The sequence below is a fragment of the Carya illinoinensis genome, chromosome 14 (assembly GCF_018687715.1).
Source record: "Carya illinoinensis cultivar Pawnee chromosome 14, C.illinoinensisPawnee_v1, whole genome shotgun sequence".
Taxonomy (NCBI): Eukaryota; Viridiplantae; Streptophyta; class Magnoliopsida; order Fagales; family Juglandaceae; genus Carya; species Carya illinoinensis.
The window spans coordinates 1,625,074-1,650,184 of NC_056765.1; the positions used below are offsets into that span (position 1 = coordinate 1,625,074).

Here is a 25,111-nt window from a genome sequence, read left to right on the forward strand (position 1 = left end):
TCTCTTTGGGTTTGGAGATGTAAAGCTCGTATGGAAGGGAAGATGCAAAAGAGATGGAGGTTGGGACTAATAATGAAGCCGAACTACGAGCGTTGTATTATGGGCTAAAATATTGTAAGGATTTAGCACTTGAGAAAATAGAGATTGAAGTGGACTCTTTGTTAGTTGCAAATTGGTTGAGAGGAGGGAGATGTAGCATATGGTACCTTGAAGACTACTGGGAAGAAATACAGGACATTCTAAAAACATTGGTTTTTAAGGTGATGCATGTCTTTAGAGAAGGTAATGCAGGGGCAGATTTTCTGGCTCGCTTGGCTTCGGAAAAGAAATCTGGAACTTGGACTAATTTCAACGATGTCCCTCACATACTAAAAGGAATATTAAAAGTGGACAAAATGGGTATGTATGCCTTCAGAAAGTAAAACACGGATCTTATTTTGGCTTTCTTTTTTTGTTTGGTTCTGGCTTTTGCTTAGTATATCTTTTCTTACACTTGGGTTTTGGGTGCTTCTTGTAGCCCCCCAAGTGTTTGCTTTGTTCTACGGTTTTCCTCCGCCATACGTGAGGGTCTTTTGTATAAAATTGGGGCGGGGTCACTCTTGGACATGTGGCCCATCCTCTTTATAAAAAAAAAAAAAAAAAAAAAAAAAAAAAAAAAAAAGGTCGGCGACGATCGGTGAAGGAGTGAACACAAAAAATACTAGCTACATATAAAGAAGTAAAGTTGTTATTCCTCAAGGAAACAATAGAGAATTATATCAAGCCATCCCTTAGAACTGCGCTAATACCATATTTTTAAATTTCTTTTTTTTTTTTTAAGGGGAAAAAAAAAAAAAAAAAAAACCTTGTTTTGATATCATATTTATGAAACTATTTGGCCGCTATCTTTACTTGTGAAATGTCATCATTCTTACATGTGCCGATTTCTATGAATACATCTGTAGCCAACACGCTTGACATTGGCAAAAGAACTAAACCAGGAAAATAGTAAAACATCGTTAAAAAATTAATAATAAAATTAACTGACTTTATTCAAAGACTGCCTGGAAATTGCCCCCAAGAGATTTATACGCTCCATTCCAAGAAAAAGACCAACACCCGTAACTATGAGTGTCTCCAGAATTGGCATCAATGCCACAATGAATAGAGACAGAAAATCCATTGCAAACTTCGTTAACTAAACTCGAGTGGAAGTTGTTTAGCACGCCTATCCAAAACAAATGTCAAATGATGAGCACTCAGATATAGAACAATAACAAAAATGTTCCACGTTCTTTACAATTAACTTTAATCGGAATATTCACATTTCTACAGAAGAAATTATGAAGCTCATATCAGATTCATTAATCAATTCGTACTTAGAAAGACCAAATGTTCCTCAGAGAAACTGAAAATTAAACTTCCATTGTGTAGCTTATGAAACTAATGAGCATGCAACAATAATTGCCATCCTAGCATGCATAAACCTTCATTTGATTAGAAGACTAATTACAACATAAACGACGAATCATGTCACTTCTGAATTCTGATAGATTATAAGACACAGAATAGTAGGGAAGACTCCAAATCCAATAACAGGGCTGGCAGAGGGTTAAAGATACTGTTACACTACTCTAGTTTTTTTGCTCTCAAAGTTTTTCAGAAGGATCTTGCTCGTTTAATCTACCAAAAAACAGGAGCAAGAACTTCAAGGAAACATGTGATGCTCAGATTCCAGAAGTTCATTTCGAAAACAACACCCAATCTCCGAGTGCGTGCTCACAAATTTTCATTCCTGTATTTGGCCTCCTCTGTTTAGCAAAGAAGCGTGGTTGCACACACATCAGTTTGGATGAATGTCCATCTTTCATAACCAATATAACTGCTTGAAAAGAAGAAAAAAAAAAAAAAAAAAATTGATGAGTTGCTGCTGCAAAAAGCTTAGTAAACGTGATTTTCCTTTCTCTACGAATGACTAACCTTGAACAGCTGCTGCTGATGCTCATAAGCTTTCATGGCTGGCTAGAAAATGATGAGACTCCTTCTACACGTTTTTTGTCACGTTTAATGGATGTCTTTTGAAGTCTTACATCGATGAGATTACTGTAGTTGCACACTTATTTCACTGCCATTCTTTTTCAAATTCCAACTACAAATATTGATTCCTCTGATTAAACTCAAAACGTAAGTGGTGCATGAGATTCACGTTTTTGAAAATGAAAAATTCAGAACTACAAATATTGGTTTCTCTTATTAAACTCAAAATATAAGTGGGGTAAGAGATTCCAACTACATTGTGACTTACATTTTTATTAAAGAATTACAAAGGCTGTTGCATGATGTCTCTGAATTCTTCTGTAAGTATCACAATTTTACGACTAAAATCGTCTTTTAAGGTAAAATGCAGGCAGTCCTTATTTCCAAGTGTCGGTATGTCTGTCAGTCAGCGATCCCAAAAATCTGTCATCGATGACATTACTGTAGTTCAACACGGGTTCAAATTTAAAGATTGGTGGAGATGGTTTATAAATATCAATAAAATTATTGAATTGAAATTATTGAATTAAGATGAGATAAGATTTTAAAATTTTATTACGTTTAGATTAGAATATGAGAGGAGATATTTTACTTCTTATTGTCGACTCGATTTGTCGACTCGCACCAATTATAATTTTGTTCCACGTATCACATCCACCACCCACTGCATGCCCAGTGGAATCAGCAGTGCACGTAACACCGTTAGCTCCAACAGTTACTGTCGGTGCCTTCTGCCTTGATAACTGTTGGATGGTCATGTATATTTCTAGGATCTGGGTATTATTCGAACAGGACTTTTTGCATGAGAAAGTCTCTGGGAAAAAAATGTAGAATTTTTAAGAGGTCTTGCCCTCGCACGTAATGTGTTGAAAATAAGTTTTGGATTATCAGATCTATATATGACTTGGATCCCTGTTTCTTTTGAGGTACTTACATATAGGATTAAGGACCCAAATCAATCTTCCGCTTTTGATGGTTAAATTCCTCAAACGGACTGATTTTATAACTACTGGTACTATGCACTATCCATGTTGCATTTGTTCCTCTCTTTGTGAAAAAATTTTCTTTTTAATGGATTATGAAATCTTCTACTGGCCTTATTGCATTGTTTTTCTGTTTGCAGTCCTCCTGCAATTGAGACATTATCAAGAGGTTTGTTTCAAGAGGTAATCGTAACAAATACCTTTCCGGTGTCGGAGCAAAACTATTTTCCTCAGCTAACAGAATTGTCGGTTGCAAGCCTCCTGGGGGAGATGCCTGATCTGTAAGTAGCATACCTCACAAAAATTATTTGAACAGAACTAGCTAGAAATTTGAATTTTGAAAAGTCTGAACCTACTTTAGTGTACCCAAATTACCAACCAAAAAAAGAAAAAGAAAGAAAGAAAAGAAGACGGCGGCAAGAAACCTGTATGCCGTTCCATATCAGTTTAAAGATTTCCTCATTGCTCTGTGCTCTGCCGTGTTCTTTCCGAACCGGGGTAATTTTAGGATATTAATGTCTGTACCGAAAGGAAGGTTTTTTAGCGGTTTGAGCAACTTTTCATGGTTTATTTTAGTTTTTTTGTGATCTATAGTGGTGGGAGTAATTTTATTTTGATTTTTGTTTTTCTATTGTCAGGGTGGCTTTGAACCGACTCACGATTTACACCGGTTGTTGTGCGCGTTTCCCAGCTTCCATTTTTGTCAATGGCTGCCTTGTTGTATAATGGAATTGATGGTAAAACGAAAATGTATTCTCCTTTCAGCTTGTTTTCAAAGCCTTGTACAGTTAGAGGTTTACGGATAGATTCTTTCCATTAGGTTGAATGTTAAGTTTTTTGCAGGCCTTCATAGCTTCAGACCCTACTATAATACATTGTATTCATATAATAGATAATGCATTGTATTCGTATGATAGATAATTCAATTAATTTTGGTTGATTCGTTTGTTGTCATGAAGTTGGCTATGATATGTTTCAATTTGATGTTTTATAGAATTCCTCTCGAAAATTTATGGCACAGGTGCAACAAATGGTAAATCGAGTTATGTTGGCGAGGCATTGTCCATGAACACAACAGATAATATTACACCAACAAAATAGATACTGATATAGATATATTACACCAACACAATAGATACTGATACGACCGAGATAAAGATGTAGCATCTAGCACCTTTTTTTTTTTTTCTTTCCTTTTTTTTGCTGATACTGAAATGATAAAAAATGATTTCAGGCCATCAAACGAATCAAGTAATCAGATTAAGAAACAAGCCACATGAAGATGGTCGACCATAGTGTCAGAGAGAATGTTGCCACAGCATAAGTCCATAGCATAATGACAGAGCATTCACTCTCTCCTGTCTCAAGCAATTGAGAAATGGTACCTGCAGCAAGTCCATGACATTAGCATTGGTTACTCAAATATTGCATTCATTGGACAACCAAACTTCACCAATCGAGATTCAAATCAATCCATACTTTCAATTTCAGAATCCAAAATGTATGGTTATAGATGAGTCGAGCCAAGTCGACTTGAGTAGTAAGGTGCTCAAGCTAAATTCGTTTAGATTTGTTGTTAGACTAGAGCTGAACTCATACACTTAAACAAAAATGAGAAAGTAGTAAGCATCCATACCTACACCCATTGCAGGTGGAACAGCATACTGAAGCATAAGTGTAAACTGATATAATGAATCTGATCCCACAATGCCAAAATGGTTTGCAGCCTTAACAATACCAATACCCAGTGAAGGCATGATGATGTACCGAATTGCAATAATCCCTACAATGAGTGCAGGACCTACTCCGGCACCTTTTAGACCTGTAAATGGAAATAATGTCTATAATTTATAAAAAATATCAGAAACTCTTCATGGAAATTCATGAAAAAACTATAACGAAGCCAAGCCAACACAAGACACTCAAAATAAACATCAGATCAGTATTACAAGCTACCTCTGAGAAGGTTTGCTCCGATTATCAGTGTCATAGATGGTATTGTTGCTTCCCTGGAGAAGAAAGAGGATGCTTAAAGGAATTAATGCAAATTTCCATATCAGTGTCACTGGGTTTCATCATCATGTAAATATAGTTGCTCAAAAGAGAGAGTCTGCTGCTCTTAGAAGTCAATGTTAGGCTGTGTTATTTCTTTCCTCTGGGTATTAGCTAGGCAGTGTTAATTTAATATGGGAATTATATCTACTTATTCTACTCCTGCTGACATAATTTATATCTATCTATACAACTAAGGAAGAACTAGTGCTGCCAATCCTGTTTTTTAATATAATTTGAATACTTTGGCACAGAGAGAGAGAGAGAGAGAGAGAGAGAGAGAGAGAGAGTTTTTGCTAAACATATATGTACTTTCCTTGAGTACATGAATGATAAAACTGATGCATTGGTCTTTTCACTAAAAAGTTCAAATTATTAAAAGTTCACATAAATATTAACACTACTTCAAGTTGCGAATATAGAAATTTCGGAGTTTAGAAGTTTGAGCAAAAACTTGAACCCCAAATCAATCAAAGGCTCAAGGAGTAGGAGCTCTACTGAGCCAGCGGTAGGATTCATACCCTAACAAACTCGCAGAGCTGTAGATGGCACGAAGAGGAGCATCATCACCAATCAGTACCTTTCGAATTGGAGAGACTATTCCAATGATAAACCCAAAAATCTGCAAAGGAAAAACACAATGATTTTAGAGATCCCTCTGTGGAATATGCACATTGACTAAGAATAAATTTGGAAAAAAAGCGAATGCAACTATGTAAAGCATTGGAAATGCTTGTGGCAGTGTTTTAGTTTTCATTAGTCCTAATTTTGCCAACTCGAGAGCAAGATGGAGTATATTGCCCAGATCATCTACTTTTTCTTTGATATTAGAACTATCCCCTTCGTGGGGTAATATAGGGGAAAAGTGATGATTGATAACAGCTCAAAGAAAAAGCTTTTCCCAAATAAACAAGCATTATGAGCGTACTGCTGCAATTGTAGACGGCGCAAACAATTTTTGGAGATCCACATGCCCAATAAGCTTCTTAAGGTGCAGCATAGTCTTTTCCAGAAACATCACCTACCAGAAAAATCTTTAAAAGGTTATTTCATTCAAGGAGACACAAGAAGGAGAAAAAACTAAGTTGCCTTAACTAGCAAGGATATTGGGTAGAAAAAAGACTAATAACATCGGATATTAGTGAATGAAAAATGTATTAACCCAAGCATTGTCAAATTGTTTCACAATGTATAACAGGGAAGATGTCGTTTCACAATGTATAATCAACCGTTGTTAAATTGCTTAACAAAAAGATGTACTTCTTCTTTTACCGAAGACATGCCAACCATTATTCTGATAAAATGGTGAATGTTTCATATGTTGAGATGCAGTTTCTTACAGGCAAAACATGTGATACCCTGCTTCTTCATGTCACCCGATCTTAATATAGCATTTAATTGTTTAGTATAACGTCTGATTTCTGGTATAGTTTTCTTAAGCACGCATTGATTGTATTCATCATATTGAGTGGAAATCAAACTTTGAGAGAAGAAAGCTTCTGAGCATTATAAAAAGGAAACCACAACATGCTAGAAGAAACCTTCACTTTTCCTTCAGATCCAGTTGATTGGACTTCAACTTGATACATACACTCCTCTGAGCTTGGGCAACCCTCTGAAGGAAGGAGCAGTGCTGTGCCAATCTCTGAATGTAAATACAAGGTTTCTCCAGAAATGTTTTCCCTTGTCGTACAGCCATCCGTGGCAATGTCTTTAGTTGCCTTGTTTGCATATATCCGCATGATAGGATACACATAAGACCATATATATATTGCACCTAACTGCATAATCAAAACAGAAGCAACAAAAAGATTCAAATTCATCCAGAGATATTTTTGGAAATGTAAGACTTACAAAAGGCAGCCCAGTTCCGAAGAGCCTGTGCCATTGATAATTTATGTAGTTCATGACTGACATCTCAATCAAGTTCAAGAGGTGGTGGCTATTGGAGATATGGTAATGGAAGGACTGGAAATATCTCATCACTACATCAAGCTGGGTTTACTGTGACATTTGTTGATTTTTGTGATTTTAGAGTAAGAAAAAGGGACTATTACCGCCATAGAAAGAGCAGCATAAGCCTCTGCATCAGTAGAGCAAACAGAAGAATCTCCAAACGGACTATCATCTTCGTCACAGACTGCTGGGAGGATAATCAGGAGCAAGTTCCCTAAATTTCCTGCACAAATAAATCTCTCCGTAAATACTATGGTGGGCAAGTACCTTTCACCTATATACAAAATTGGTGCATAAGACAGTAAAATGATGCAGGTGTAAAACTTGTGGCACAATTAGTTAGTCATGTGCTTCAGGAGGGCTGAACATTGGCAGGCAATAATTTTCTCCAACTTTCGTACAACCCTATCCAGTGTTGATAACGTATTCTTTGAAAGAATTGCGCAAAAAACTTCTGGCATTTGGAAACCAGATCTAACAGACGTATCAACTGGGTTACTAAGGGTGCCGGTAATATTTGTATCTTGAGGATTTTTGGGATGGACTTCGTGCGTGCCTTGCATGCTTGGATTATAGACAAACTCATGTTTTTCATGAAGGTAATGCTATGGCTGATTTTCTTGCTAAGCAGGGGGTTGGGAGCCATACTCGGGATTGGTTTGATGAGAAGGAAAATTTGTCTAGCCAGTTGCGCGGTCACCTTCGTATGGATAGAATTGGCTTACCATACTTATACTTGAGGCTTTCGAAATGAGGTATGATCTTGTAATTATTTTTTCCCTTTTGATTCTTATGTGTGAGCTGTTTTGTAGGTTGGTTTATTTTGGTTGTTTTTTGGTTTTGTCTGTTGTTGGTTTCTTTGGTTAGTTTTGGTTTTTTGATTTCTGGGTTTTGGGCTTTTTTGTAACTCCAGGCATCAGGTTGTAACTATGGTTTTCCTCTATCATAAATGAGAGTTTTTTAATAAAATTGAGAAGAGGTCACTCATGGATAGCTGACCTCGTTTCTTTCTTAAAAAAAAAGTACTAAGCTCTTCTATATTTATTACAAATACAAGATTTACCCAATTCTACATTTACTAAGGTAGACACAGTCAGTTTTAAGTCTTTTTTGCTTTAGACTGAATTTTAAAACGAGTTTGTATTATCCCAATTACAAATCATGCTGAAGATACGAATCACATTGAAATTTTTATAACGCAATACACATTGCAATATAAGCATCATAATTCTACATACCCATTATCAGAGTATTCTTAATAACTCCTAAAAAGAGTCTATTCGGATTTGTCTACCTGCAGCACAACAGCCAATGACGAGGCTTTGCAGATGTTGAGGAGCTCTCGTGATTTTTATGAGTATCCATGCAAGTGCAGAACCAATAAGGAATGTGATAAGGACATTCACTAGCATGAACCATCTACAGATCAATCAAAAGTTACCAAGTGATGAAAAGAAAAATTAAAAGAGGCTGAGGCCAAAGACTTTAGAAGTATGATAGAGCTGTACTCACAAGGTTCCCAAGCTGTCTAATGTAATTGTATCCGCCAGGTCGGCGACGATCAGTGAAGGAGTGAACACAAAAAATACTAGCTACATATAAAGAAGTAAAGTTGTTATTCCTCAAGGAAACAATAGAGAATTATATCAAGCCATCCCTTAGAACTGCGCTAATACCATATTTTTAAATTTCTTTTTTTTTTTTTTTAAGAAAAAAAACTTGTTTTGATATCATATTTATGAAACTATTTGGCCGCTATCTTCACTTGTGAAATGTCATCGTTCTTACATGTGCTGATTTCTATGAATAAATCTGTAGCCAACACGCTTGAAATTGGCAAAAGAACTAAACCAGGAAAATAGTAAAGCATCGTCAAAAAATTAATAATAAAATTAACTGACTTTATTCAAAGATTGCCTGGAAATTGCCCCCAAGAGATTTATACGCTCCATTCCAAGAAAAAGACCAACAGCCGTAACTATGAGTGTCTCCAGAATTGGCATCAATGCCACAATGAATAGAGACAGAAAATCCATTGCAAACTTTGTTAACTGAACTCGAGTGGAAGTTGTTTAGCACGCCTATCCAAAACAAATGTCAAATGATGAGTACTCAGATATAGAACAGTAACAAAAATGTTCCAAGTTCTTTACAATTAACTTTAATCGGAATATTCACATTTCTACAGAAGAAATTATGAAGCTCATATCAGATTCATTAATCAATTCGTACTTAGAAAGACCAAATGTTCCTCAGAGAAACTGAAAATTAAACTTCCATTGTGTAGCTTATGAAACTAATTAGCATGCAACAATAATTGCTGCCCTAGCATGCATAAACCTTCATTTGATTAGAACAATAATTAGAACATAAACGACGAATCATGTCACTTCTGAATTCTAATAGATTATAAGACACAGAATAGTAGGGAAGACTCCAAATCCAATAACAGGGCTGGCAGAGGGTTAAAGATACTGTTACACTACTCAAGTTTTTTTGCTCTCAAAGTTTTTCAGAAGGATCTTGCTCGTTTAATCTACCAAAAAACAGGAGCAAGAACCTCAAGGAAACATGTGATGCTCAGATTCCAGAAGTTCATTTAGAAAACAATACCCAATCTCCGAGTGCGTGCTCACAAATTTTCATTCCTGTATTTGGCCTCCTCTCTTTAGCAAAGAAGCGTGGTTACACACACAGCAGTTTGGATGAACGTCCATCTTTCATAACCAATATAATTGCTTGAAAAGAAAATTTTGAAGAGTTGCTGCTGCAAAAAACTTAGTAAACGTGATTTTCCTTTCTCTACGAATGACTAACCTTGAACAGCTGCTGCTGATGCTCTCAAGCTTTCATGGCTGGCAAGCAAATGATGAGACTCCTTTTACACATTTTTTGTCACGTTTAATGGATGTCTTTCGCTGTCTTACATCGATGAGATTACTGTAGTTGCACACTAATTTCACCTGCCATTCTTTTTCAAATTCCAACCACAAATATTGATTCCTCTGATTAAACTCAAAACGTAAGTGGTGCATGAGATTCACGTTTTTGAAAATGAAAAATTCAGAACTATAAATATTGGTTTCTCTTATTAAACTCAAAATATAAGTGGGGTAAGAGATTTGACATTATTTAAAAATAGAAGTTGTTTATAATATTTCAGTAAATTTTCAATATGAACTATTCTTTTAAAGTATAGACAATGTGACTTACCGTTTTATTAAAGAATTACAAAAGCTGTTGCGTGATGTCTCTGAATTCTTTTGAAAGTATCACAGTTTTACGACTAAAATTGTCTTTTAAGGTAACACGTAGACAGTCCTTATTTCCAAGTGTCGGTATGTCTGTCAGTCAGCGATCCCAAAATCTGTCATCGTTGACATAACTGTACTTCAACACAAGCACCAACCACCAATTATATTTTAATTTGGTGCGTTGTTATAAATTGAGAGGCGATATTTTACTTTTTATAAATTCGATAAAGAGAAATTAAATATGTAGTCGTGTATAAGTATCGTGTAGTCTCTTTTAAAAAAATAAATTAATATAAAATTTATATAAAAAAATAATTTTTTAATCTTAGATCTTATTTTTTAAATAATTAGACAGTATCTACATATTTCACGACTGTATATAATATTACTTTCAGACAAATGTCGATCCCACCAAATATAATTTTGTTTCACGTATCACATGCACCACCCACTGCATGCACAGTGGAATCAGAAGTGCACGTAACACCGTTAGCCTCCAACAGTGACTGTCGATCGGTGCCTTCTGTCTTGATAACTGTTGGATGGTCATGTATATTTCTAGGCCCTGGGTATTATTCGAACAGGACTTTTAGCATGAGAAAGTCTGGGAAAAAAATGTAGAATTTTTAAGAGGTCTTGCCCTCACATGCACGTAATGGGTTGAAAAGAACTTTTGGATTATCAGATCTATATGTCTTGGATCCCTGTTTCTTTGAAATGCGTACATATAGGATTAAGGACCCAAATCAATCTTCCGCTTTTGATCGTTAAATTCCTCAAACGGACTGATTTTATAACTACTGGTACCTTGCACTATCCATGTTGCATTGGTTCCTCTCATTGTGAAACAATTTTCCTTTTAATGGATTATGAAATCTTCTGCTGGCCTTATTGCATTGTTTTTCTTTTTGCAGTCCTCCTGCAATTGAGACATTATCAAGAGGTTTGTTTCAAGAGGTAATCGTAACAAATACCATTCCGGTGTTGGAGCAAAACTATTTTCATCAGCAAACAGAATTGTCAGTTGCAAACCTCCTGGGGGAGATGACTGCTACGTAAGTAGCATACTTCACAAAAATTATTTGAAAAGAACTAGCCAGAAATTTGAATTTCGAAAAGTCTGATGCTACTTTAGACAGTACCCAAATTACCAACCAAAAAAGAAAGGAAGAAAAGCAAAGAAGACGGCGGCAAGAAACCTGTATGCCTTTCCATATCAGTTACAAGATTTTCTCATTGCTTTGTACTCTGCCGTGTTGTTTCCTAACCGGGGTAATTTGAGGATATTAATGTCTGTACCGAAAGGAAGGTTTTTTAGTGGTTTGAGCAACTTTTCATAGTTTATTTTAGTTTTTTTGTGATCTATAGAGGTGGGAGTAATTTTATTTTGATTTTTGTTTTTTTGTTGTCAGGGTGGCTTTGAACCGACTGACGATTTACACCGGTTGTTGTGTACGTTTCCCAGCTTCCATTTCTGTCACTGGCTGCCTTGTTGTATAATGGAAATGATAGTAAAACCAAAATGTATTTTCTTTTCAGCTTGTTTTCAAAGCTTTGTACAGTTAGAGGCTTACGGATAGATTCTTTCCATTAGGTTGAATGTTAAGTTTTTTGCAGGCCTTCATAGCTTCAGACCCTACTATAATAATGCATTGTATTCATAAAATAGATAATGCATTGTATTCGTATAACAGATAATTCAATGAATTTTGGTTGATTCGTTTGTTGTCATGAAGTTGGCTATGATATGTTTCAATTTGATGTTTTATAGAATTCCTCTCGAGAATTTATGGCACAGGTGCAATACATGGTAAATCGAGTTATGTTGGCGAGGCATTGTCCATGAACACAATAGATAATATTACACCAACACAATAGATACTGATATAGATATATTACACCAACACAATAGATACTGATAGGACCGAGATAAAGATGTAGCATCTAGCAACTTCTTTTTTTTTTCTTTCCTAATTTTTGCTGATACAGAAATGATAAAAAATGATTTCAGAGCCATCAAACGAATCAAGTAATCCAGATTAAGAAACAAGCCACATGAAGATGGTCGACCATAGTGTCAGAGAAAATGTTGCCACAGCATAAGTCCATAGCATAATGACAGAGCATTCACTCTCTCCTGTCTCCAGCAATTGAGAAATGGTACCTGCAGCAAGTCCATGACAGTAGCATTGGTTACTCAAATATTGCATTCATTGGACAACCATGTTGTGAAAAACGATGACAATGAATTGAAATATAACACCGAATGAAAAACGATCACACACGCAATCACACACGACACAGGATGTACGTGGTTCGGCAAATTGCCTACGTCCACGGGAGCTGCAGAGGATTTTTATTATTGAGGAATCACACTACAAGATGGGTCACAACACTGTTCATCCACAGTGTTTTCGTAGCTGCTCTGTTACAGACTTAAGAGGCAAAAATCATATTTATAGTTCAAACGGCGGAATCCCTAAATCGTATGTTCGCTCGAGCGGCGTGTCGAGCGCGCGTCGAGCGAACTTTCCTTCCGCATCCCGCTCGAGCCCACTGTCGAGCTGACGTCGAGCGTTCGACTCTGCCTGATTTCGCTCGAGCGGCCAATGCCTCCGCTCGAGCGAACTCCTCCTGCTCGAGCTCACTGTCGAGCCAACATCAAGCGTTCGACTCTGCCTGACTTCGCTCGAGCGGCCAATGCCTCCGCTCGAGCGGTGTGGACCAGACTCCACAGCACTCAACAATTCTCCCACTTGGAGACTGGTACACTCGCTGTATCTCCGTCTTCCTCAAACATGATATCCTCCACCTCTGCAACTCACTGCTCCTGTCTTCATTCTAGAAGACCAACTGAAGTTGCGCACAACTTCAGTTTCTCAAGCGTAACACCCTTTGTCAACATATCAGCAGGGTTCTTGCTTCCACATATCTTTTCAAGTAACAACTGCCCGTCATCTAACAATGACCGTATGAAGTGGTACTTGATCTGAATGTGCTTGGTCCTGGAATGGAATGCTGGATTCTTGGCAAGGAATATGGCACTCTGACTGTCACTGTAGAGAGTGCCTTTCTGATTCTTCTTACCCAATTCTTCCAAGAAGCCTTGTAGCCATACCATCTCCTTTGCAGCCTCTGACACTGCAATATACTCAGCTTCTGTTGTAGACAAAGAAACTGTTTTCTGTAAATTAGAACCCCATGACACTGCAGTACCACCAAGTGTATAAACAAAGCCCGTGGTACTCTTTCTGCTGTCAATATCTCCAGCTAAATCAGCGTCAACATAGCCATGCACCTCCAAGCTCTCTCCAGAGAAACATAAACAGGTTTCTGAGGAACCCTTTAGGTACCTCAAAATCCACTTCACTGCTTCCCAATGTTGCTTTCCTGGGTTACTCATGTATCTACTCACAACTCCCACTGCATGGGCAATATCCGGTCTTGTACAAACCATAGCATACATAAGTGAACCAATGGCTGAGGCATAAGGAACCTTACTCATGTAATCTCGTTCCTCCTCTGACTCTGGTGACTGATTCTTGCTGAGTCTGAAGTGACTTCCCAAGGGTGTGCCAACTGGTTTGGCCTTGTCCATATTGAACCTGCTGAGTACCTTTTTCACATACTCAGCCTGTGAGAGTCTCAACGTACCTCTGACTCTGTCTCTGACAATTCTCATGCCAAGGATTTGCTTTGCAGCTCCCAAATCCTTCATTGCAAAGTGCTCTGACATCTGCTTCTTCAGATTATTGATCTCATCAATACTAGCCCCTGCAATAAGCATGTCATCCACATACAACAGCAAAATAATATAAGAATTGCCAAAATGCCTGACATAGCAACAGTGATCTGCCTAACATCTAATATACCCTGCACTGTGCATAAAGTTGTCAAATTTCTTGTACCACTGTCTAGGAGCTTGTTTCAGGCCATACAAGCTCTTCTTCAGTCTGCAAACTGAACCTTCCTTTCCCTGTACCACAAACCCCTCAGGCTGGTGCATGTAGATGTCTTCTTCAAGGTCTCCATGAAGAAAAGCTGTTTTCACATCTAACTGCTCAAGAAATAGATCTTCAGTGGCAACCATAGCCAGTACCATCCTGATAGTTGTGATCTTTACCACAGGAGAAAAGATCTCAGAGTAGTCAATACCCTGCTTCTGCTGAAAGCCTTTTACAACAAGTCTAGCCTTGTACCTCTTACTGCCATCATGCTCAGTTTTCACCCGGTACACCCACTTGTTGTGTAATGCCTTCTTCCCTGATGGAAGTTCTGTCAACTCCCATGTCTGATTCCCTAGCAAGGAATCCATCTCGTCTTTCATGGCCAGCTCCCACTTGCTAGAATTCTCATCTTGCAAGGTTTCTTCATAACTCTGCGGTTCTCCACCATCTGTCAACAGAATGTAATTCAAAGTAGGTGAAAAACGCTGTGGGGGACGTATAGTCCTAACTTACCTGCGAACTGCAACTGTAGGAGTAGACGGTTCTGAAACTGCCTGCGGAATAATAGGAATGGGTGTACTGGACCCACTCTCCCCGTCACTCTCATTTCTACACTGCACTGTGACCTCTGGTAGGTCATCCAATCCTACAAACTCAGACTCCTGAGGAGCTACTGCAGGAACTGTACTCGACTTATCCTTGTACATCATTTTCTCATTGAAAATCACATTCCTGCTTCTTATGATTTTCCGACCCTGATCATCCCAGAAACGATAGCCAAATGCCTCGTCTCCATAGCCAATGAAATAGCATTTCTTTGACTTAGCCTCAAGCTTACTGCGAGCATCAGAATCAACAAGCACATAAGAAAGACAACCAAAGGTTTTAAGGTGAGAAAACTTAACCTCTTTCCCGCTCCAAACCTCCTCAGGCAATCCACAATCCAGTGGAACTGATGGCCCTCTGTTTATCAAATAAACGGCAGTGCTGACTGCATCTGCCCAGAAAGTGGGTGGTAGTCCAGCGTGCAACCTCATGCTTCTAGCACGCTCATTAATGGTCCTGTTCATACGCTCAGCAACTCCATTTTGCTGTGGTGTCTCAGGAATGGTCTTCTCCATTCTGATACCCTGAGCTGCACAGTACTCCTTGAACCCGCCATCAACATACTCACCACCATTGTCAGACCTCAAACACTTCAGTTTCAAGCCTGTCTCTGTCTCAACCATGGCTTTCCAAGTTTTGAAAACATCAAATACTTCAGATTTATGTTTCAAAAAATAAATCCATACCTTTCTACTATGGTCATCAATGAACGTAACATAGTAGCGAGAACCTCCAAGAGATGCAACTGGAGAAGGACCCCACACATCTGTGTGCACAAGATCAAGTCTTCCTGTCTTTGGCGTCCTGCCACTTTTCAAGAAGCTGACCTTCTTTTGCTTCCCCATAACACAACTCTCACACATACCGAGATCAACTGTCTTCAGTTCTGGTATCTTGCCTCTAGACAGAAGTTCCGTCATGCCCTTCTGACTCATATGGCCAAGCCTACAATGCCACAAATCTGCTGTGCTCTCTGCAACGGTAGTAGCAATAGTGTCAATTAAACCAGTAGTCATATAAAGTGTACCAGTTTTCTTACCCCGAGCTAGTACCAATGCCCCTTTTGTGACCTTCCAGGTGCTATCTGAGAACACCACTGAATGACCACACTCATCAAGCTGCCCAACAGAAATGAGGTTCTTCTTCAACTCAGGAATGTGCCTGACCTTTTGCAAGGTCCATTTGTTCTTGCCAGGGAGTGCAATGTCAATGTCTCCCATCCCCACTACGTTCAAAGCCTCACCATCAGCCAAATATACCTTCCCAAAATCACCTGCAACATAATTCCTCATTAGTTCCCAGTGGGAAGATGTATGGAAGGAAGCCCCTGAATCCAGTATCCAGTCATCAACTGGACTATGAACTGCAAGCAATAGTGCATCATGTACTTCTTCAGTTACCACATTAGCACTATCATTCTCCGTCTTCTTGGGGTTTTTGCAGTTTTTCTTTATGTGGCCAGCTTTGCCACAATTCCAGCAAGTTGCCTGCTGACCAGGCCTCGACTTGCTCTTGCCCCTATACTTTGATTTTGATCTTCCTCTGTTTGAATTCCTGTCATGTGATCTCCCTCGAGATTCAACATTCAGGGCTGAACTCAAACCCGAGGTCTCGCCTGAATCTTTCCTGCGCACCTCCTCAGCCAAAATCAAATCACGAATATCATCATACTTCAGTTTATTTTTACCAGCAGAATTACTAACAGCCATTCTCATGGCTTCCCAACTATTTGGCAATGAAGCCAATAGTATCAGTGCACGTATCTCATCATCAAATTCAATTTCAACAGACGACAATTGATTTGTGATAGTATTAAAATCATTCAGATGTTGTGCAACAGACGTACTATCTGCCATTTTCAAATTGAATAACTTTTTCATCAGATGTACCTTGTTATTCGCTGACGGCTTTTCATACATACCTGACAAAGCCGCCATGAGATCCGCCGTCGTCTTCTCCTTGATGACGTTGTGTGCAACGGATCTCGACAGGGTTAATCGAATAACCCCCAGAACCTGTCGATCCAACAGATTCCAACTAGCATCATCCATCTTTTCCGGTTGCTGCCCCAATAGTGGAAGATGGAGTTTCTTCCCATAGAGGTAGTCCTCTATCTGCATCCTCCAGTATCCAAAATCCGTGCCATCAAACTTCTCGATCCCCGATACCTTCAATTCATCTCCAGCCATCGTTTCTCCTCAGACCCGAACCTTGGCTCTTGATACCAATTGTTGTGAAAAACGATGACAATGAATTGAAATATAACACCGAATGAAAAACGATCACACACGCAATCACACACGACACAGGATGTACGTTGTTCGGCAAATTGCCTACGTCCACGGGAGCTGCAGAGGATTTTTATTATTGAGGAATCACACTACAAGATGGGTCACAACACTGTTCATCCACAGTGTTTTCGTAGCTGCTCTGTTACAGACTTAAGAGGCAAAAATCATATTTATAGTTCAAACGGCGGAATCCCTAAATCGTATGTTCGCTCGAGCGGCGTGTCGAGCGCGCGTCGAGCGAACTTTCCTTCCGCATCCCGCTCGAGCCCACTGTCGAGCTGACGTCGAGCGTTCGACTCTGCCTGATTTCGCTCGAGCGGCCAATGCCTCCGCTCGAGCGAACTCCTCCTGCTCGAGCTCACTGTCGAGCCAACATCGAGCGTTCGACTCTGCCTAACTTTGCTCGAGCGGCCAATGCCTCCGCTCGAGCGGTGTGGACCAGACTCCACAGCACTCAACAAACCAAACTTCACCAATCTAGATTCAAATCAATCCGTACTTTCCATTTCAGAATCCAAACTGTATGTTTGTAGAAAAGTCGAGCCAAGTCGACTTGAGTGCTAAGGTGCTCAAGCTAAATTCATTTAGATTTGTTGTTAGACTGGAGCTGAACTCATACATTTAAACGAAAATGAGAAAGTAGTAAGCATACATACCTACATTCATCGCAGGTGGAAGAGCATACTGAAGCATGAGTGTAAACTGATATAATGCATCTGATCCCACAATGCCAAAATGGTTTGCAGCCTTAACAATACCAATACCCAGTGAAGGCATGATGATGTACCGAATTGCGATAATCCCTACAATGAGTGCAGGACCTACTCCGGCACCTTTTAGACCTGTAAATGGAAATGATGTCTATAATTTATAAAAAATATCAGAAACTCTTCATGGAAATTCATGAAGAAACTATAACGAAGCCAAGCCAACACAAGACACTCAAAATAAATAGCAGATCAGTATTACAAGCTACCTCTAAGAAGGTTTGCTCCAATTATCAGCGTCATAGATGGTATTGTTGCTTCCCTGGAGAAGAAAGAGGAAGCTAAAAGGAATTAAGGCAAATTTCCATATCAGTGTCACTGGGTTTCCATATCCTGTTTTTTTAATATAATTTGAATACTTTGGCACAGAGAGAGAGAGAGATTTTGCTAAACATATATGTAGTTTCCTTGAGTACATTAATGATAAAGCTGATGCATTCGCCTTTTCACTAAAAAGTTCAAATTATTAAAAGTTCACATAAATATTAACACTACTTCAAGTTGCGAATATAGAAATTTTGGAGTTTAGAAGTTTGAGCAAAAACTTGAACCCCAAATCAATCAAAGGCTTAAGGAGTAGGAGCTCTACTGAGCCAGCGGTAGGATTCATACCCTAACAAACTCCCAGAGCTGTAGATGGCGCGAAGAGGAGCATCATCACCAATCAGTACCTTTCGAATTGGAGAGACTATTCCAATGATAAAACCAAAAATCTACAAAGGAAAAACACAATAATTTTAAGATCCCTCTGTGGCATATACACATTAACTAAGAAATAAATTTGGAAAAAAAACAAATGCAACTATGTAAAGCATTTGAGATGATTGTGGCAGTGTTTTAGTTTTCATTAGTCCTAATTTTGCCAACTCGAGGGCAAGATGGAATATATTTCCCAGATCATCTACTTTTTCTTTGATATTAGAACTATCCCCTTCATGGGGATTACATAGGGGAAAAGGGATGATTGATAACAGCTCAAAGAAAAAGCTTTTCCTAAATAAGCAAGCATTATGAGCATACTGCTGCAATTGTAGACGGCGCAAACAATTTTTGGAGATCCACATGCCCAATAAGCTTCTTAAGGTGCAGCATAGTGTTTTCCAGAAACATCACCTACCAGAAAAATCTTTAAAAGGTTATTTCATTCAAGGAGACATAAGAAGGAGAAAAACTAAGTTGCCTTAACTAGCAAGGATATTAGGTAGAAAAAAGACTAATAACATCGGATATTAGTGAATGAAAAATGTGTTAACCCAAGCATTGTGAAATTGTTTCACAATGTATAACAGGGAAGATGTCGTTTCACAATGTATACTCAACCATTGTTAAATTGCTTAACAAAAAGATGTACTTCTTCTTTTACCGAACACATGCCAACCATTATTCTGATAAAATGGTGAATGGTTTCATATGTTGAGATGCAGTTTCTTACAGACAAAAACATGTGATAACCTGCTTCTTCATGTCACCCGATCTTAATATAGCATTTAACTGTTTAGTATAACGTCTGATTTCAGGTATAGTTTTCTTAAGCACCCATTGATTGTATTGATCATATGGAGTGGAAATCAAACTTTGAGAGAAGAAAGCTTTTAAGCATTATAAAAAGGAAACCACAACATGCTAGAAGAAACCTTTACTTTTCCTTCAGATCCAGTTGAATGGACTTCAACTTGATACATACACTCCTCTGAGCTTGGGCAACCCTCTGAAGGAAGGAGCAGTGCTGTGCCAATCTCTGAATGTAAACACAAGGTTTCTCCAGAAATGTTATCCCTTGTCGTACAGCCATCCGTGGCAATGTCTTTAGTTGCCTTGTTTGCATATATCCGCATGATAGGATACACATAAGACCATATATATATTGCACCTAACTGCATAATCAAGACAGAAGCTACAAAAAGATTCAAATTCATCCAGAGATATTTTTGGAAATGTAAGACTTACAATAGGCAGCCCAGTTCTGAAGAGCCTGTGCCATTGATAATTTATGTAGTTCATGACTGACATCTCAATCAAGGTGGTGGCTATTGGAGATATGGTAATGGAAGGACTGGAAATATCTCATCACTACATCAAGCTGGGCTTACTGAGACATTTGTTTATTTTTGTGATTTTAGAGTAAGGAAAATGGACTTTTACCGCCATAGAAAGAGCAGCATAAGCCTCTGCATCAGTAGAGCAAACAGAAGAATCTCCAAACGGACTGTCATCTTCCTCGCAGACAGCTGGGAGGATAATCAGGAGCAAGTTCCCTAAATTTCCTGCACAAAACAATCTCTCCCTAAATACTATGATGGGCAAGTTCCTTTCACTTATTTACAAAATTGGTGCATAAGACAGTAAAAAGATGCAGTTGTAAAACTTGTGGCACAATTAGTTAGTCATGTACTTCAGGAGGGCTGAGCATTGGCAGGCAATAATTTTCTCCTACTTTCCTACAACCCTATTCAGTGTCGATCTTATTTTTATTTTTTATATTTAATTTTAGGTTTGATAACGTATTCTTTCAAAGAAGTGTGCAAAAAACTTCCGGCATTTGGAAACCAGATATAACAGACATATCAACTTTAAGTACTAAGCTTTTCTATATTTATTACTAATACAAGATTTACCCAATTCTACAATTACTAAGGTAGACGTAGTCAGTTTTAAGTCTTTTTTGCTTTAGACTGAATTTTAAAACGAGTTTGTATTATCCCAATTACAAATCATGCTGAAGATATGAATCCCATGAATCTTTTGGCCTGCATGATATGATCCACATTGAAATTTTTATGGTGCAATACATATTGCAGTAAGTCATCACAATTCTATATACCCTATATCTGGGTATCTTAATGAATCCTAAAATATTCGGATTTTGTCTACCTGCAGCACAACAACCAATGACGAGGCTTTGCAGATGTTGAGGAGCTCTTGTGATTTTTATGAGTATCCATGCAAGTGCAGAACCAATAAGGAATGTGATAAGGACATTCACTAGCATGAACCATCTACAGATCAATCAAAAGTTACTCAGTGATGAAAAGAAAAATTAAAAGAGGCTGAGGCCAAAGACTTTAGAAGTATGACAGAGCTGAACTCACAAGGTTCCCAAGCTGTCTAATGTAATTGTATCCGCCAGGTCGGCGACGATCAGTGAAGGAGTGAACACAAAAAATACTAGCTACATATAAAGAAGTAATGTCGTTATTCCTCAAGGAAACAATAAAGAATTATATCAAGTCATCCCTTAGAACTGCTCTAATACCATATTTTTAAATTTCCTCTTTTTTTTAGGGAAAAAAAAAAAAGACTTGTTTTGATAGAGCATATTATGAAAATATTTGGCCGCTATCTTCACTTGTGAAATGTCATCATTCTTACATGTGCTGGTTGCTATGAATAAATCAGTAGCCAACACGCTTGACATTGGCAAAAGAATTAAACCAAGAAAATAGTACAGCATCGTCAAAAAATTAATAATAAAATTAACTGACTTTATTCAAAGACTGCCTGGAAATTGCCCCCAAGAGATTTATACGCTCCATTCCAAGAAAAAGACCAACACCCGTAACTATGAGTGTCTCCAGAATTGGCATCAATGCCACAATGAATAGAGACAGAAAATCCATTGCAAACTTCGTTCACTGAACTCGAGTGGAAGTTTTTTAGCACGCCTATCCAAAACAAATGTCAAATCATGAGTACTCAGCTAAAGAACAGTAACAAAAATGTTCCAAGTTCTATACAATTAACTTTAATCGGAATATTCACGCTTCTAAAGAAGAAATTATGGAGCTCATATGAGATTCATTAATCAATTCATACTAAGAAAATCAAATGTTCCTCAGAGAAACTGAAAAATAAACTTACATTATGTAGCTTATGAAAATAATTAGCATGCAACAATAATTGCTATCCTAGCATGCATAAATCTTCTTAGAAGACTAATTACAACATAAACGAAGAATCATGTCACTTCTGAATTCTGATAGATTATAAGACAGAGAATAGTAGGGAAGACTCCAAATCCAATAAACAGGGCCGGCAGAGGGTTAAAGATACTGTTACACTATAGTTTTTTTGCTCTCAAAGTTTTTCAGAAGGATCTTGCTCGTTTAATCTACCAAAAAACAAGAGCAATAACTTCAAGGAAACATGTGATGCTCAGATCCCAGAAGTTCATTTAGAAAACAAAACCCAATCCCAGTTTAGAGTCTTTAGACAATGTCCGAGTGCGTGCTCACAAATTTTCATTCCTGTATTTGGCCTCCTCTCTTTAGCAAAGAAGCGTGGTTACATATACATCAGATTGGATGAATGTCCATCTTTCAGAACCAATATAATTGGTTGAAAAAAAAAAAAATTGAAGAGTTGCTGCTGCAAAAAGCTTAGTAAAAGTGATTTTCCTTCCTCTACGAATGACTAACCTTGAACAGCTGCTGCTGATGCACTCAAGCTTTCATGGATGCCAAGAAAATGATGAGACTCCTCTTTAACACGTTTTTTTTTTTTTTTTTCACGTTGGATGGATGTCTTTTTCTATCTGTATGGGTGTCCGTCGGTCAGGGATCCCAAAAATCTGACATCGATGAGATTACTGTAGTTGAACACTCCTTGGATACTTGGCTGACACAATCTTTAGATACCGTCTTTTTCTTATTATTTTCTTGTGATCACCATTTTTTGTCGATTTTAAGCTAAAAAAAAAAAAAAAAAAAGCTACAAAATGTAATCTCCGAGCATTATAACTTCATGATAATTTAAGCATGCATGCAAATCTGTTTTTTCCTTTAATTAAGTAAATTGTTCTACAAAGTTCGTCCAAATCAAGCTGGATACCGCATTGACTGATAGTTAAGAATCCTGGCCCCACATTTCAGTGGCCTCCCAAGCAGGATTAAAGAGCTATTCTTTTCTTTTATCTGTTTCTTTTTTCTTCTGGGTCTTTCGGTGGGTAGCTTCAATCACAATCATTGCAGTACCACTCTCATAGTAGCTCGAACATTGTTACGGTATGTTTGGACGCTGGACTATCTCATAAATTTGTAAATGTCTTTCAGTTTTATACAGTTTTAAAAGGGAATACAAAAAAATCGAATAAAAATATTATAAATTAAAAAATTATTTAAATATAATTTCTTAACATTATTTTTATTTTAAAATTTGTAAAAATTATATTGATTTTTTATTTGAATAATAATTAGATAAAATTAAAAATCAAAAAATTAAAAAATATTTTATATTTAATTAATGTTTTGATATGTCTTGTTCCTTTCTTTTTCTCTCCAATCACATTCATGTAACTCCTTTGACACCTAGATATTTTTCTTTTGCTTTCTGTCATGTTATTGGTCTGGCTCTCACTTTGTTTTGTTCCATTCTTTTTCACCCCCTTTAACTTTCATGGAATTCCTTTCCAGCCTCTTTGGAGTATTACTCCTCGGAGGCTGCTTTGTTGTACGAGATCACTGACATATATTATTATTATTATTATTATTATTATTATTATTAGTAGTAGTATTATTATTTATTTATTTATTTGGCCCAATAAATGGAGTGAATAGGACCTTAAATTTGCCAACTAGCCTTGACAAAGAACCCATAAAAACAGCTTTGAATACACAACCAATGCAGGCATGATCAAGGATAGTAATTTTGCTTCTACTACTTTTATTTCTGGGCCTCTCTCAATACACAACCAAAACTGCCAACTCAGAATCGCAACCATCGCATCCTTCAGATCTTATTGTTGTGGCTGAACGGAGACAGCCATGCGCATCACACACCGTTATAGATTTCAGTGTCTGTCGGAATTGGTCCAAGCTGTAATCCATTTATCTTCACTTCTATCTTATTGCTTTTCTTAAATTTTGTTGGGATACAGTTAATTCAAAGATTTTAATAAAAAATTTAAACCGTTGACGTCTGACGATCGCTATCTCCTTTTTAGTCCCTTGGTGGTCTCTTTCTGCCACAACACATGAGCTCCACTTTGTTTTACTTTTGTCCCTAGCACAAGAATCACATATATTCTTTTGGGAGAGTGTGGAGTCTTACGATGACATATAACACAATGAAATTATGATTTTTTTTTTTATCTTACTTTTTATTATAAGAGTTGTCCTATTTTGCCACAAGATCTTGAAGACGAGGCAATGAATTTCCCTAATAGTCACTTCAAGACAAAATACAGTCATTGCAATCACCATAATTTTCGGTCATGGGATACAATCCTTCTTTTCAGATTGTATAAAAATCGTCACTTTGTACTACTCTCCCTTGGCCGGAAAGGGTAGGAAACACTTATTTGTTTCCAATGGCTATTTCTTTTTCAATAGTGTTGCACTAGTTAAGAAATGGTGTTTGTTGGTGTCTCCATGCTTCTTATTCATGTATTTTTATATCTTTTAACTATAATATATCTAGCTTGCTAAAAGAAAAAAGAATATGAGATAGTCATGCTTGCTAATTAAAGAGTCTGAAATTTTTTCTACTCCCAATCTAAACATCTTTGCTTCAAAATAATCTCAACCATCAAAATATATCTTCTAAAGAATTAAAAACTAGAACAACTTCTCACCACATTTTTAGTCCCATAAATATTTCAATATATCACAGTAAAAAGTGCTCTAAAATAAATAAAAAGCTTTAGAACAAGAGTAATACTACATATACTTATAATTTTACTTACAAAAATTTATTTTGTCAGGATTATTTTGAGATTCAAATCTTAAATTTGAAATTCTATTATTTTTAGCTAATCAATAGCTAACACGTAGAAAAGTAAATTTTTTTTAAAACAAATATAACACTCAAATATCCTCTATAATGGGAATCTAAGGGCATTTTTGGGTGATTATATGAAAAATTTTCAAAACTTTTCAAACCAAATAAAACTTTTTCTCCCTCATTTCTCAAAATTCAATAAAACATCTTAATTCTAATTATTTTACTACTATTCATAGAATTCTGAAATACTCTTAGATCATGCTTGGGTAATGAGATGAGAATTTTGTGAAGTGAAATGATTTATAAATAGTAGTGAATTAATTTGTGTTAAGATGTTTTATTGAGTTTTGAAAAATAAGAAAGAAAAAAATTGAATAAAATTAGAATAAAATTATTATAAAGTTTAAATATTGTTTAAATATAATTTTTGTTTTAAAAAACTTGAAAAAGTTGTATTTTTTTTGTATTTTGTTTGTAAGTTTGGGAAAATTGTAATAATTAAATAATTATTAGATGAAAAAG

General features: G+C 37.1%; 2 protein-coding genes and 2 long non-coding RNA genes across 13 annotated transcripts; 2 read left to right on the forward strand and 2 right to left on the reverse strand.

The window, feature by feature from the left end:
• The first annotated feature begins 2,767 nt into the window (after positions 1-2,767).
• Positions 2,768-4,638, forward strand: LOC122294195. 2 transcript variants are annotated; one of them, XR_006237555.1, is made up of 4 exons: positions 2,768-3,028; positions 3,140-3,280; positions 3,638-3,736; positions 4,234-4,638. It is a non-coding gene; the product is annotated as an uncharacterized LOC122294195 (long non-coding RNA). The 2 variants fall into 2 exon arrangements; XR_006237554.1 differs by lacking the exon at positions 4,234-4,638 and having other exon boundaries at positions 2,774-3,028; positions 3,638-3,953.
• LOC122294189 (protein PIN-LIKES 3-like) lies at positions 4,059-10,071 on the reverse strand. 5 transcript variants are annotated; one of them, XR_006237551.1, is made up of 11 exons: positions 9,825-10,071; positions 8,909-9,088; positions 8,520-8,599; positions 8,302-8,426; positions 7,109-7,230; positions 6,593-6,832; positions 5,980-6,072; positions 5,573-5,673; positions 4,956-5,008; positions 4,636-4,840; positions 4,059-4,384 (listed from the first exon to the last, which is right to left on the reverse strand). XR_006237551.1 is itself a non-coding variant. In XM_043102706.1 (11 exons), the coding sequence occupies exons 2-11, from the start codon at positions 9,041-9,043 to the stop codon at positions 4,260-4,262; spliced, it is 1,254 nt and encodes a 417-aa protein (XP_042958640.1). In that variant the 5' UTR covers positions 9,044-9,088; positions 9,825-10,067; the 3' UTR covers positions 4,059-4,259. The 5 variants fall into 5 exon arrangements, 4 of the variants coding, with proteins under 4 accessions (XP_042958640.1, XP_042958638.1, XP_042958639.1 ...); XM_043102706.1 differs by having other exon boundaries at positions 4,636-4,821; positions 6,599-6,832; positions 9,825-10,067; XM_043102704.1 differs by having other exon boundaries at positions 4,636-4,821; positions 9,825-10,065.
• Positions 10,072-10,843: 772 nt separating this feature from the next.
• LOC122294198 lies at positions 10,844-11,892 on the forward strand. The gene is made up of 3 exons (XR_006237560.1): positions 10,844-11,064; positions 11,176-11,533; positions 11,674-11,892. It is a non-coding gene; the product is annotated as an uncharacterized LOC122294198 (long non-coding RNA).
• A 205-nt stretch (positions 11,893-12,097) lies between these two features.
• LOC122294187 (protein PIN-LIKES 3-like) lies at positions 12,098-22,506 on the reverse strand. Of its 5 annotated transcripts, XR_006237550.1 has the most exons (12): positions 22,288-22,506; positions 21,355-21,534; positions 20,962-21,041; positions 20,744-20,868; positions 20,015-20,136; positions 19,507-19,746; positions 18,893-18,985; positions 18,485-18,585; positions 18,082-18,134; positions 17,762-17,947; positions 17,605-17,679; positions 12,098-12,425 (listed from the first exon to the last, which is right to left on the reverse strand). XR_006237550.1 is itself a non-coding variant. In XM_043102699.1 (11 exons), the coding sequence occupies exons 2-11, from the start codon at positions 21,487-21,489 to the stop codon at positions 12,301-12,303; spliced, it is 1,260 nt and encodes a 419-aa protein (XP_042958633.1). In that variant the 5' UTR covers positions 21,490-21,534; positions 22,288-22,502; the 3' UTR covers positions 12,098-12,300. The 5 variants fall into 5 exon arrangements, 4 of the variants coding, with proteins under 4 accessions (XP_042958633.1, XP_042958635.1, XP_042958634.1 ...); XM_043102699.1 differs by lacking the exon at positions 17,605-17,679 and having other exon boundaries at positions 22,288-22,502; XM_043102701.1 differs by lacking the exon at positions 17,605-17,679 and having other exon boundaries at positions 19,513-19,746; positions 22,288-22,501.
• Between the last annotated feature and the right edge of the window lie 2,605 nt (positions 22,507-25,111).